The 15,049-nt window shown below is 35.5% G+C and overlaps 1 protein-coding gene across 1 annotated transcript; it reads left to right on the top strand.

Annotated features, from left to right (window-relative positions):
• The first annotated feature begins 9,963 nt into the window (after positions 1–9,963).
• On the top strand, positions 9,964–14,628 carry LOC145247791 (uncharacterized). Its single transcript, XM_080109430.1, has one exon. The coding sequence runs from the start codon at positions 9,964–9,966 to the stop codon at positions 14,626–14,628; it is 4,665 nt and encodes a 1,554-aa protein (XP_079965556.1).
• Positions 14,629–15,049: the final 421 nt, after the last annotated feature.

Below are 15,049 nucleotides of genomic sequence, written 5' to 3'. Positions count from 1 at the left end.
ATAAATAGGTGGTTTACTTTGTACCGATATGCCATTTTTTTATTTAGGGGCAATTATTTATTACCGCTTCCTGTCACTTGACCAGTGTTTCCAATTTAGCGGTTTTCCTGCTAGATCCGGAGATTTTGTTTGCAATCTAGCGGGGAATTCTAGAAAAACTGGAGATATTTCGCACCCACACACACACAATTTTAGATTAAAAAATAAAGAAAAGCGCTTAAAAATATTTTAAAAGGTGAAAAACAAAACAAATAATCAATAAATAATTGTTACCAAAGGCAATACATGCTACTTTTTTTACATGAATGAGTTTATTTTATACTCATTCATGTAAAAAAGTAGCATGTATTGCCTTTGGTAACAATTATTTATTGATTATTTGTTTTGTTTTTCACCTTTTTTTTCGGCTAACCATTCTTAAATCTCGATATAAAATCGACTTTTCCAAGTACATTTTCGGAGTGTGTGGGGGGTATTCCGACCTCCGAAGTTTAGTTTAAAATATGATCTAAGCAATCCCGCTTAATTTAGAAGTATTTAATCGAAAATTGTAAAAAGCAAGAAACAACAGCAAAAAAAAAAACTTATACCAATGCAGTAGAATTTTATAATCTACCAACCTAAATACTTTTAACATGCTAAAACAAAGTTTTTTTGTTTTTTTATTTTTCTAATTTCAAAATATGTTGCACCATTATTGTGATGTTTAATTTGCAGAATATTTCAATTTAACTTTTATTATAAAAAGTTTGAGTTTATGATTTGTTTCTTGCAAAAAAAAATACCATCTCTGAAAAAAACAGGTAAAACTAGCTGATAAAATATATAAGCCTTCTGGGGAGCTAACCGGTTCAATATAATTCCAGAAACATATAGTAAGAAAACACGGAACATTTTATATATTGAATATATTATATTTATAATTTTTTTAGTGTAGGAAGTTAAAATATGGAGGTTTGTTTTTTTGGGGGGGGGTGAATAAGCGATTTTTGAAAATTTCAGATGATAAAAGTTAAAAATCTAGCGATTTTCTGGACATTTCTTTCTCCTGACCTCGCGGGTTTTTTTAAAATGTTAGAAAAGGATATTTTGGTCTCACATGCTTAATGTACACATAATGTGTGTTACAATATCGGTAATTTTCAATGGGTTTAATCACATGATTATTGATAATGTAAACATGTGATTGAAATTTGATTTAAATTAACCACACTATTCATCGAAAAATGGTAGGTACACACAAAATGAATGCCGACCCTCAAAGTGTATAAACATTTTGACTCCTTCCTTTACTTAAAAATTCACCAAAAATCAGTAAATTAACCAATTTTAATGAAAATTGCAGTATTTTTCAAATAATGATCGCAGATTATAATGAACTAATTATTTTTACTTAACTCTTAGTGAAAATGTTTTATTTTGTTTAAACAAAAAATACCTTTACTAAAGTTATGGTTTTCACTAGTAAATAAAAAACGCAAGAATTTATTTTTGCTTTTTTTATATAAATAAAGCATCGTAATTTGTAACAATAAAACGTAATTTTTACAGGAACATTTCGAAAAAAGCCCCTAAAGTCCGTATTAATGAATTCGAAGAAAAATCAATTTCTCACATACTATCAGGAAATAAAAGATTCAATTAGATTCCTATTTCATTCACCTAAATTATTTAGGGTGAAATGAGTTTAGGAATTTATAGCCAAACATAAATATATATATTTTTTTTTGCTTAAAAAATAGCCTTAATACAGTAAGTTAGGTACAATTTGCATAGAATGCTCTGCTTTACAGTTGTTGTAAAAATGGAACGGAAATTTGAATTTCGTTCCCTTTTAAATTCGGTACATTTTTACATTACGTCCAACTCATCGTTCACATTCGACACGAGAACTTTTATATTATATTCGGTTCATTGGAAAGAGCATAAAATTTCACATTTATCCTGAAAATATCGTAAAAATAGAATCAATAGAAACATTTTGATAGATTTATAAAGTTTTAAAATTGAAAAATATTGAGTTCGTAAAATTCATTACTGTTTTTTAAAAAATAAAAAAAATATTTCTATTACTTTTAAAACAACTTTATTAGTTTATTTTGAAGGTATAATCCATAAAAAATAAACAACCCACTTTTAAAAGAGAAATTACGAGTGTTTTATATTTGATTCGCAGTTTCGTGATAGGGGTGTCAAAAATTCCTACAAAAATGTTGATACATCTACTAGATTGGAGTGTTTATTCGTTGTAAACGTACCCCACAACCTATACATGTCGACATTTCCAATGTGAATGGTAGACTGGACTTATGTAAAAAAAATAACAAAAAGATATACCAAACTGACTTTTTCGTCTTAAAATGGAATTATTTCTCTTTCGTTATTAACTTTTTTTTAATATTTTGTGTTTTATAAACATAAAGTACAATTGTTGAATGTTACTGTTTTGATTATATTCGTTTGGGGGGCACAATAAAAATATTAAGAAAGATTAAAATGGAGTGAAATTTAAGTTTCCGTTCCATTTTTACAACAACCGTAAAACAGCGCATACTCAGCAAGTTTTATCGTAATTTATAAGCATAATGTTGAAACACTAAATCAACATTTTATATATTTTTCTGCATAATTAATGATGGAAGTATTTTTCTGTTTATTTTCTGAACTACTGTTAAAAAAAATAATTTGTACATTCTCATGAAAAAAAGAATCAAACTTTTCTCTACATTCACATAACTATTTCCAGTGTTCATGTAAAGCATGCATCTGTTCTTTTTATAATAAAAAATCCGTTTTAAAAGAGAAACGTTTGCTGCCAAATTTCTTTTTAAAAAATGCAAGTTTTCCTGAAAAAAAACTTTCACCTGACTATTTATGGTAAAAAAGTAATCATTTTGGGGGGAAAAAATAATTTTATTGAGTAAAAAATCTGCAAAAGATAATAAAAGTAAATAAACGAACAAAATGCAATTTTTCTTGAGGAATGTGTTCCATATTAACAAACTGAGCCACGGCAACGCGTGGCCGGGTACAGCTAGTATATATATATATATATATATATATATATATATATATATATATATATATATATATATAAGACAAAGCCAAAAAATATTAGAAAAACGGAACAGAAAAGTGGTTGTTTCTTTTATAAAACGAATTCAAATTACAGTTGAGCATTTTTCCAGAAAGATAAAATTTATATTTAATAAGAAAACTTTTTCTAATATTAAATTTTCAAAAATACAAAATTAAAACACTATTAACCTCCATTTTTCTCGATTGATCACAAATTCATATATAATTTAAAAATTATTATTATTATTATTATTATTATTATTATTATTATTATTATTATTATTATTTTGCCTAAATAAGATTTAGGATGATTTGCTATTAGAATTTTCAAAAATATTATAACATAAGTAACTGAATTTCAATTAATTCTATCTTTTATCACAGCTTGTAAATTTCCCGTAGCGAACTTTAAAAAAAATCAAAATTTAGTGCTAAATTCGAAAAAAATACGATTGCGTTTCCATGAATAAATGAAGACATTTAGTCTTGTAAATTCTCATGACATTTTAACGTTTATTTTGACGATAAAGTGAATAATTAACTTTATAATGATTTAATTATTTTTTCATAAGCGATAAATATTTGTTGCCTAGATAAACCCCGAAGTTAAGCAACGATGAGGCTTTCTAGTACTAGATGGGTGACACTTTTGGGAATGCTGTGCGCCATATGTACTGGAAGATAACTCCTGCATCTAGTATCAGGGTTGGTCTTCTTGACACTGTCTTGCGAATAGGACTAGGTATTTCTGGATGAGGGGTATGGTTGATGCAAGTCCCCCACACTATACAGTAATTCACACGCAAGTCACAGGAAAAAGAAAAAAGGGGATAAAAACAGTTTGTAAATACAGAACAACCGTTTGTTTGATTTTTTGGTCTACCATAGGTGAAGAAATATCACGTAACAACAAATTGCTGGAACAAATTATATTTTTTAGCAAAATGCGCGCTGATTTATTGATTTTTTTTTGTCCATGATTCAAAGCATTTCCTATCTAATGATATATTAGTAATATTGAGATCACTTAACAAAATCATTTATTTATTTCAAAGATTTTAACGTTGTGTTTTTCGCCAAAATAATGACAATATATATATTGTATAGATTCGCTAATCTGAAATAATAATATCATTAACATATTCCACAAATTGATGAAAATTAACCGCTTTCAAAATTCGGATATTCACTTGAAAATATGATACTTGCGCAATTGTTTTTGTTGTTTCATCAACAACTATCATCCTTCCCGCAATACAATATATTTTGTTCAGTTTCGGTTGATTATTTTACACATATTTTAACCACCAATAAAGAAATGGGGCGTAGAGTAATATATATATATATATATATATATATATATATATATATATATATATATATATGTCGATTATAAAGAAAATACACCTTAGAAAGTTCATTCTTCACTTAATAATAAGTGAAAACTTCGCATTGATTGAATAATTACTTAATTTTTTTTAGATATTTAAAAGAGACCCCGTAAAAAATATTTACTCATTCCCTCTGTTTTGTACCTGCCATTGGGGGATGACCTTTTCTCTTCCCTGAAACCTCTCTCCCACAGAAGAGACGTTGCATGCCTGTCTTTGTTTTATCACTATTTCCACGGTAGGTGCTCGTCCGGGCTCCAATCCCTCTTCCCCCTCGCCAATCTTTCACGAGAAACACCCGTCTGGCTGAAACTACTGTCAATAATTTTCCCCACTCTTTATCTGTGCCCAAATCCAAACGTAGATTCTATGAGCAAAGCTGCTTTCTTAGAACTGCATGCCAGTGGAACTCTCTGCCGCTTGCCTGTTTCCCACCTGACTACAACTTGGACGTCATCAAGTCCAACATAAACAAACTCCTGACAAACCGCCCCCTTAAGTAAGACACTCTATCAAAACCCCCAATACTAATGATTACTGCAATACTATCTCATCGATTACTGTACACGCAATAACCCTTATCCCTGAGTGGCCTTCGGGCCTTGATAAGTGGTGACCCACATGTAACATATATATATATATATATATAATCGTCGAAATGCCACAGTTTAGTTGTATCAAAACATTTTATCATAGTAGTTTCTCGTCGAGATTCGAAATCATATCCCTACTTAAAACTATAATCAGCAGCAAACTCTATTATCCAGGCATATTTAAGTTACATTAATAAAAATAGAGATTATCGCCATGATGTACAATTTCAAACGATAATTAATCAGGAAATTGAGAACGAAGAAGTATCAAAATAAACAGCACATATATAATTATCAAGTGACTTTATAAAACCTAATTTAACGAAGTTATTAGTTGCTAATTCTTGTATAAAAGACGTGTAAGCACACGATTAAAATTTAAAAAAACAACACAAAATAAATTTATTGATAAAAAATTCACTTTACATTCGCTTGTTTTCCCGAGTGATCTAAAGTTCTTAAAGAGTATATTTGTCACATCCGTTAAGGAACGGCTTTTCGAAATCGTTTGAAGATTTAAGAAACCGCCTGCTTTGCTTAACACAGGGGAAAAGTTTCCAAATATATTCCGACATTTGCCGGAGAGAATTTTAAGTAGCGATTCGACTCTTTTATTTTTTTCTATTTCACTTTGTTTTTAGGGAATTTATTAAATATTTAAACTAATCAAATAGTTGCGGGGGGGGTCTAAAATTTTCCTTTAGTTTACTTTTCCGGCGTCGCCCGACAAATATGAACACGCATGATATGAAATAAAATCAAAGTGATATTACGTTAATTAGTAAACTAATAGAAACTATCATTACATTAACTGCTCAACTAAGTTTGACTCTGTGGTCACTCCTCTAAAACATCAATGGCAAACAGTCGCCAAGTTAATTAACTATATACAATTTCCCTTACTCATTTTCTGTGCCTTAAATTAAATGGAAATATCATGACAAAGGCCTTTTTTTTCTCTAGAAGTGACCATCCCTAGAAAGCAATATTCCTTATTAAACATGTTTTCATAGCCAAGTTTTTGTCGAATCTTCGTCTTAAATAATAAATTTCTATCGAATTTCCATCATCCGTCAAAATAATTAAGTCTCACTTGACACTCATAAACCTTTACTCTTCGGTGAAATCATGACCTTGATAATCGGTGACTGTATAAATAAAAGGCTAGTGGAATTCGTATACCTTCGTCTTCATGACCGTTCCTTTTTCCCCTGTAAAAAAGAACATTTCTCATCATCCGACCGAAGGCACAACAAATCTAAACTTTGATTTAGCCTGAAGCCTATGAATATGAAATTTAGTCTAAACTAAACGTTTTAAAGAACAGCGAGACACCATAATATTTTTATTGTATTAAATTATGCCAACAAAAAATATGGTCGTTGGTGTTAATTTAAATCAAATTGCACCATTGTAGTATATATATATATATATATATATATATATATATATATATACAGGGTGTCCGTAAAGCTACTATACAGTCTTATTGTTTTATTGTATTATATTTGTATTAATAGTTAATATTTATTTTTTTTTACAGGTTTATTTAATCAAGCATGCCACGCAAGCTAACTTTGGAAGCGATTTGAATATTTGTCATAGAAATTGTTTGCCTTGATTGTTACAGTCTTTTCGGATGTAACACGTGTATTTTCTGAGATTTTTATAAACATAAAGGTGTTATTTCTTTTTATTTCTTTTGTTACAAATAAATATTTTAATACAATATCTTACTGTACTGTTAATATATTACAGGGTGTCTGTATAGTAACTTGTAAGACTGTATAGTAAGTTTACGGACACCCTGTATATATATATATATATATATATATATATATATATATATATATATATATATATATAAAGTGAAAGTGTCTATGTGTGTCTATTTGTCTGTGTACATTTCTCTACACAATATCTCTCTCAATTTTCAGTCTACAGACTTGAAATTTGATATACAGGGCACTGAGATTTGGAAACATCATTGTAATGCGTTTTTTGTCATGCACTTGGCTGTAAAGGGGTCAAAGTTAAACGATTTGACGTTTGAAAACTCTACCTAACTCCTCCGACAAATTTGGGTTTAAACACTTGAAATTTTGGATATAGGTTCCTTGGACATGGATCTAATTTAATAACTTGAGTTTAGTCAAAAACAATAAATGTTAAAGGGTTATAACAGAGGTCAAAGTTAAAACAAATTGACCTCTGCAGTCTCTACCAAATAAATCAGACAATTTCTGGTGTAAACATTTGAAATTTTACATAAAGGGTATTCAGAGATAAGGCAAGCTTTTTAATCGGTTTGGGTCGAAAATTTGAGCTATCAATATATAAATGAATGTATATTTGTATGTCTGCCTAAAATTTTCGACAGAGGCGACGGATTTTCACAAGATCAGCATCGCTTTAAAGCTCGACCCTTCAGACGACAAATACTAACGAATTGGCTAAAAACATTAATTTCAACTGGGAACTTGTCTACAGGGAGGGGTTGCTTTTTTCACCGATATTTTTTAAAGTCATCCTCTCTTTTCGGTTGTCTAGCCTTAATTTTAACCTGTCATTCCGGTTTGGCGGTGGTTGTAACGTTATTTTCCTCCTTCTCGGAACCGGTTCGAGCCTACCTTCCTACTACCACTTTTTTTTTTTTGCTCAACACACAGCTCAAAACACCCGGACAACACTGGACACCCATACTAGTAACTACATAAAACAAAGATAGTTACGCATATATATATATATATATATATATATATATATATATATATACATATATATAAGACACTGATATAATTCAGATGAAAATCCTGATAGATATTACTTGAAGTAATACTTTCAAGGAGATCCTAGCCAAAAAGGAAAAGCTCAATATATAAGAATAGAGCAATATATTTTTCGTGGTTTAATTTTAAATTCTGAAAAAAAACATATAGAGGTATATATTCGATTTAAGAATTTATTGCTTGACAAAGGAATATATAGAAGGTATCCACCCAATTTCGGATATACTTTGTCAACACTGAGAAAGCATTTGGACCAAAGCAAATAACACACAATCAACGCAACAACGACATACTTTTCGAAATATCAAGAAGGAACAGTACGCTTTCACTAAATCGGAATATCACTTTATTCCATAGGCCTATTTTCTGCCCACCCGGATTTGTAACCACGAATGACAATGGACTCCTTCCGATAATGGACTACCCAGGTTGTATCAACTTCTCTTTTCGTATAATTTTCTCGTATAATTATCCACAACCACTCAAAACTATTTTCAATAATTGTGCTGAAAAGCAAAATAGCGTCTATTCGCAGCTGAACATTTTGCTAATTCCATTTCATTTCCTCTGATGATATGAGCCATTGTTGAAAATCCATGGATTAAGGAAATGATAATAACCCCTTCTCTATATTTCTTTATGAAGCAATAAATTCTTAAATCGAATATATGCCTCTATATGTTGTTTTTCAGAATTTAAAATTAAACCACGATATATATATATATATATATATATATATATATATATATATATATCTACAATTATATAAATGTGACTTTGCCTGTGTGTGTATGTGTTCGTTCGTTATGGATTTAAAAACCCTTGCACGTCCGTTTATGAAATTTTACACATAGGTTCTCAGTGTGTCTGGGTGTGTTTACGGGTACCTATTGCATCGGAAAGCTTTCCTAAATCACCATCAACTACTATTAACAATGCTTTTATTTATTTGCTATTTCCGATTTGATCGGCCATTTCTCCAATTCGTTGCCTAGCAACGGCGAGCAACGGCGACCAACGCTACTGCTACTGATGCAACTATTACTGATACTCGCTGCCGACGCCCGCACACACGCTCGCACGGCTACTACTACAACTGCTCCTACTAATACTGCTACTCGCTGCCGGCGCACAGGCACGGCTACTTAACCCTTCTACGTTATGGAATTGTTGCTACTAGAACTGAGCCTACTAATACTGCTACTCGCTGCCGACGCACACATTTACATTTAACAAATTCGAGCAGACGGTAACTTTTCGTTGCCTAGCAACGGCGAGCAACGGCGACCAACGCTACTGCTACTGATGCTACTATTACTGATACTCGCTGCCGACGCCCGCACACACGCTCGCACGGCTACTACTACAACTGCTCCTACTAATACTGCTACTCGCTGCCGGCGCACAGGCACGGCTACTTAACCCTTCTACGTTATGGAATAGTTGCTACTAGAACTGAGCCTACTAATACTGCTACTCGCTGCCGACGCACACATTTACATTTAACAAATTCGAGCAGACGGTAACTTACATTTTTTTCTAATTCAAACAAACAAAAAATTCATAACAACAATAATACAACATTGTTTATTTTTACATTTACATTACTTATGCATTTAGAAAGCATTTCTCAATATTATTACTTTTCGCATTTAATTTTCTCATACTTTTATACATATTTATTATATCTTCAATTTTTGACACCTAATGTAGAGGTTTTCAAAACTTTACATTTTAATCCCAATATTTCTACGTTGATGTAACGGGGACTTTACAAATACTGATTGCCTTTTTCCTGGACATCCATTTTTTTCATTTGATTTTACACCATACATTTATACATATTTATACATATTTATTGTACCTTCAAATTCATTTATTTCACGTATATCTTACTTTGTTTTATTTATATAAATATAGAGGTTTTTCCAACTGTACATTTTAATCCCAATATTTCTACATTGATGTATTGGGGAAATTACACATACTGATTGCCTTTATTTTTATTTTATTTTATACCATACACACTACCTAAATATTGACTCTTTCAACAATTATTTCGGCAGCATTCCATTTCAATTCCACACACACCCGCAGAGTAATTTCGCAACAATGCCACCCAAAAAAAATCAGCTCGGAAGGCGCACGAAAGCAGCGACTACTGTTAGGAACATCAGAGCAAGCCTAGACTACGATGAAGTAGAATTATTACGTTCTCGCGAAGCACAGCGCATGTCTCAGACCAGATCTTCTGAAACACTTACTCAACGGACTTATCGTTTATCTAGACATGCTGCAGCCATGGCTCAACTACGTTCTTCACAAACTGCAGAGATTCAGGCCAACCGTAGAGCAGCCAATGCTGCAAGTACCTCTTCTGCAAGGGCCAACGAATCTACAGAAAGGACAGCTCGGCGGAGAGCAGCTAACGCAGCCTCCACAGCTTCAGCACGAGCTGCTGAATCTACTGAAGCGAAGGTCAGACGACTTGCCCGAGATAACACATCCAGAGCCGCCATTCGGTCATCTCAGCCACCAGAAGCTCGAAGGATACGAGTTCAGGCTGTTACTCGGAGATTTCATGCCTCTCGCGGCAACATATGCCCTTCACCGGAGTTTTGGTTACGCAAAGCATTGAACTATGACGCCAACTATGACTTCTCTACCCGGCAGGATCTTAGCATTGGTTCGATGAATTGCATATGTTCATTCTGCAAAGCTAAAAAATGGCCGGCAGAACCTCCAAGCCTATGCTGCTCTTCGGGTAAAGTTAAACTACCATCCCTACAGACTTTACCTCAACCACTGCGAGACCTACTTTTGGGCATGACTGATGAATCTAAATATTTTCGGAAATCCATTCGACTTTTCAACTGCTACTTCCAAATGACATCATTTGGTGCAAACATTGTCCGTGAAAGCGGCTGGAATCCCGCATTTAAGGTGCAAGGCCAAGTCTACCATCTAATAGGGTCCCTTTTACCTGATGAGACCGTACAACCATCATTTTTACAACTCTACTTCGTAAGTGACTACGTCCAACAAGCTGAAAACCGACTAGCTATTACAGCCGAGACAAACGACAGTTCGGATCGACGACAACTCAGTATTGTTTTGCAGCTTCAAGACATGCTCCACCAAACGAACCCATATATTCAAAGTTTCAAGTATGCACTACAGAATGTTCCTCTGCCTAATTTTTCCATCGTTATTAACGCAGACAAACGTCCTACAGGAGAACATGAGCGTCGCTTCAATGCTCCCACTTGCAACGAGGTTTCTGCAGTCATCCAGGGTGAGCACAACAACAAACGCGACATAGTTATTCATACTAGGGGTGGACGTCTACAGCGAATACATGAAATGCATCGATCATACGACGCACTACAATATCCCCTACTATTTCCTTACGGTGACGATGGATACCATTTTCACATACCATGTCAACAAAACTTGGGACAAACGACCATCAATCCCAAAACTATTACATGCAGAGCATATTACGCATACAGACTGATGGTTCGCGACGACGATTTCAACACTCTCCTTCGGAGTGGACCTCTTCTGCAACAATACATAGTCGACATGGCAGCAAAAATGGAATCTGAAAGGCTCCTATATATTCGGGTTCACCAAAAACAGCTTCGGTCGTCTTCATACATACATCTGCACGATGGCATGAGAAATGAAACTGACCCTAACACTGTTGGAAAACTGACAATTCTTCCGTCCACATACATCGGTGGCCCGCGTTATATGCATGCCCGCACACAAGACGCAATGACGTACGTCCGCTATTATGGCCGACCGGATTTGTTTATTACCTTCACCTGCAATCCATCATGGGAAGAAATACGAGATGAACTGTTTCTGGGTCAAGAACACTACGACCGACCTGATCTCATTGCCCGTGTTTTCCGGCTTAAATTGTGCAAACTCATGGATCTTATAGTCAAGGGTGAAGTCTACGGCCGAGTAAGGTGCCACATATTCACTGTAGAGTGGCAAAAAAGAGGCCTTCCGCATGCCCATATCTTAATCTGGCTGTGTGAACGGATTCAATCCACTGATATTGACAAAATTATCTCAGCCGAGATTCCCGATCCTGGATTAGACCCACAGCTTTACGAAATTGTCAAAGCAACGATGGTTCATGGACCCTGTGGTCCTGGCCAGAAAGCTCAATCATGCTGTAAAAAGAAATCGGTGTGCGCTTGCGGCTACCCACGGAGATTTGTCAATGCTACACAAACAGGAGGTGATGGTTACCCACTTTACAGGCGACGGAGTCCAGGTGATGGCGGCCATACGATGATAGTCGGTCGGAGCACTGTTGATAACCGATGGATAGTACCGTACTGTCCCTTGCTGACGAAAATTTTCCAATCGCACATCAATGTGGAGTTCTGTCACTCAGTGAAATCCATTAAATATATCTGCAAATACATCAACAAGGGAAGCGATGCTGCAGCGTTTGCTGTTCAGCGCGACGCTTCTCGAGACGAGCCATCTGCTCATGTCATTGGACGTTTCCTGTGTTGCGGTGAAGGTGTATGGCATTTTTACTCATTTCCCTTGCACCAAAGATATCCTGCAGTTATACAACTCGCTGTTCACCTTGAAAATGGGCAAAGAGTTTACTTTTCTGCCGGCACTGCTAATCAGGTGGTGGAGCATCCACCAGAAACTACGCTTACTGCCTTCTTCAAACTATGCGGCCATGATGAGTTTGCAAAGACGCTTTTGTATCCACAGATCCCTTCCTACTACACTTGGAATAACAAACAGTGGACTCGCAGGAAGTGTGGAGACCCTGTCGATGGCTTCCCAGGGGTTAATTATGATTCCTGTCTCGGGCGAGTTTACACAGTGCCACCACGTCAACATGAGTGCTTCCATCTTCGTCTTCTCCTTCACGAAGTCCGTGGCCCTATAAGTTTTGATGGCATAAAAACTGTCGATGGCGTCCTGTGTGAAACCTTCCGTGATGCATGCTCCCAGTTGGGACTACTTGAAAACGATTCTCAGTGGGATGCCGCCATGACAGAAGGAAGTCTATTCAAATCTCCCCATGCTCTACGGTCGCTCTTTGCAATTATGATAGTATGGTGTGACTTGAGCGATCCAAAACATCTATGGATGAAATTTCGTAACTTCATGACCGAAGACATTTCCAGAAGAGCCCAACTTGAGAATACATCGGTGGAGCAAGACTACTCCCAAGTGATTTACAATGAAGGGCTAATTTGCCTCGAAAACCTCCTTTTGGAAATTGGTGGTTCCACTTTACCATCATATGGCCTACCTGCCCCCATCTGCCATGAAGGGAATAGTTTGAGCCTAAATTTACTGCGTGAAATATGCTACTCACCTACAGAACTTAATGCGTACATTGCTGAGAATGAGCCTAAACTGTTGCCTGAACAACTGAACGTCTACCATATGATCAATGAAAATGTTCAACAGAACCGTGGAGGAATATTTTTCTTGGACGCACCTGGTGGCACAGGAAAAACCTTTGTCACCAAATTAATACTTGCCCATGTGCGACGGAGTGGAGCTGTCGCTATAGCTGTTGCAACCTCTGGAATTGCTGCAACTTTACTCCCTGATGGCAGAACGGCACATTCAGCTTTAAAATTGCCCATCAACTACACACAAACTGAATTCCCAACATGCAACATCGAAAAGAATTCGGATAAAGCTGTTTTGTTACGCAGATGCAAACTCATCGTATGGGATGAATGCACGATGGCGCACAAAGTTGCGTTGGAAGCATTGAACAGGACCCTTCAAGATTTACGCAACTGTGACAACATCATGGGTGGATTAACAGTTCTGCTGTGTGGAGATTTCCGACAAACACTTCCTGTTGTCCCAAAAGGGACACGCGCTGATGCTGTTCAAGCATGCCTGAAATCGTCGATACTGTGGGATCAAGTTCACCATTTAAAACTCACAACAAATATGCGTGTCCACCTTAGCCGCAACCCAGATGCTGCTAATTTCTCTAATGCACTTCTGGAACTTGGTGAAGGACGTACTCCCACAGACACTGAAGATTACACAAATGTTGAACACATATCAACCATCGTTGAAACGCCAACCCACCTATACCAGGCAGTTTTCGAGAACATTCAGAAAAACTACAGGGACTTTGATTGGCTCGCCACGAGAGCGATTCTGGCTCCAAAAAACGCCTCCGTCAATGCGATTAACTACAGACTTTTGGAACTCATCCCGGGAGAGGAACGTGTCTATAAATCCATTGACCGCACACCTGATACTGCTGATCTGGCTGATTACACGGTGGAGTTGCTAAACTCCCTAGAACCACCTGGCCTGCCACCCCACATACTCCGACTTAAGGTTGGAGCTCCTATAATGCTCATTCGTAACCTCATACCACCAAAGCAATGTAATGGAACCCGCCTCGTGGTAACATCCCTGTCACCTAATATTATCGAGGCCAAAATATTGACTGGCTGTGGAAAAGGAGAGACAGTGCTAATTTCGAGGATACCCCTATATCCATCAAATCCAGACCTGGGCATTTACTTCAAGCGATCACAGTTCCCTGTGAAACTGTGCTTCGCGATGTCCATCAACAAATCCCAGGGCCAAACCTTTGACGTTGCAGGCATTCATTTACAGGAGCAATGTTTTTCTCACGGTCAGCTCTATGTAGCTGCCTCACGTGTGGGCTCACAATCCAAACTCTTTGTGTTTTCTCCTAAAACACTTGCTAAAAATGTTGTTTACAAAGAGGTTTTATAATTTTTCAACAATTTTACACCTCAATTTCTCCTCTCTATTAACCGTGTTTATTCCTTCTAAAGCTTTGCCAGCACCCAGTAAAGAATTCACTAACCTGGATTCTTTTTTGTAACAAAATGAAAACAATTTCATGTATTTACACAGTAACCTCTATGGAAAGAGAAATAGAGTGAAAATATGAATTTGGCAAAACCTAGAGTGCCCTTAAATATATTCAGAAGCATTTGCGGTCCTTATAATTCTTTCGTCTTTATTTGGTTGCCAACTCTGCATAATTAGATTCATTCTGATCAACCCTAAACAATTGTATTGGCTATGGAATAACATTTTAGCAGTACAACAGTAAATTATTTTTCTGTTTTTTGAACGTCCATTGAACAAACAACTGATCCTGAAGAAATTGCAAAACAGTCTACACACA

This window comes from Euprymna scolopes, chromosome 26, assembly GCF_053919585.1.
Source record: "Euprymna scolopes isolate OS-2025 chromosome 26, ASM5391958v1, whole genome shotgun sequence".
NCBI lineage: Eukaryota > Metazoa > Mollusca > Cephalopoda > Sepiida > Sepiolidae > Euprymna > Euprymna scolopes.
This window is presented reverse-complemented; position numbering and strand designations above follow the sequence as displayed.

What these genes read in the sequence shown, in the direction of transcription:
- LOC145247791 (XM_080109430.1), top strand. Translation starts at nt 9,964, where the DNA reads ATGCCACCCAAAAAAAATCAGCTCGGAAGGCGCACGAAAGCAGCGACT.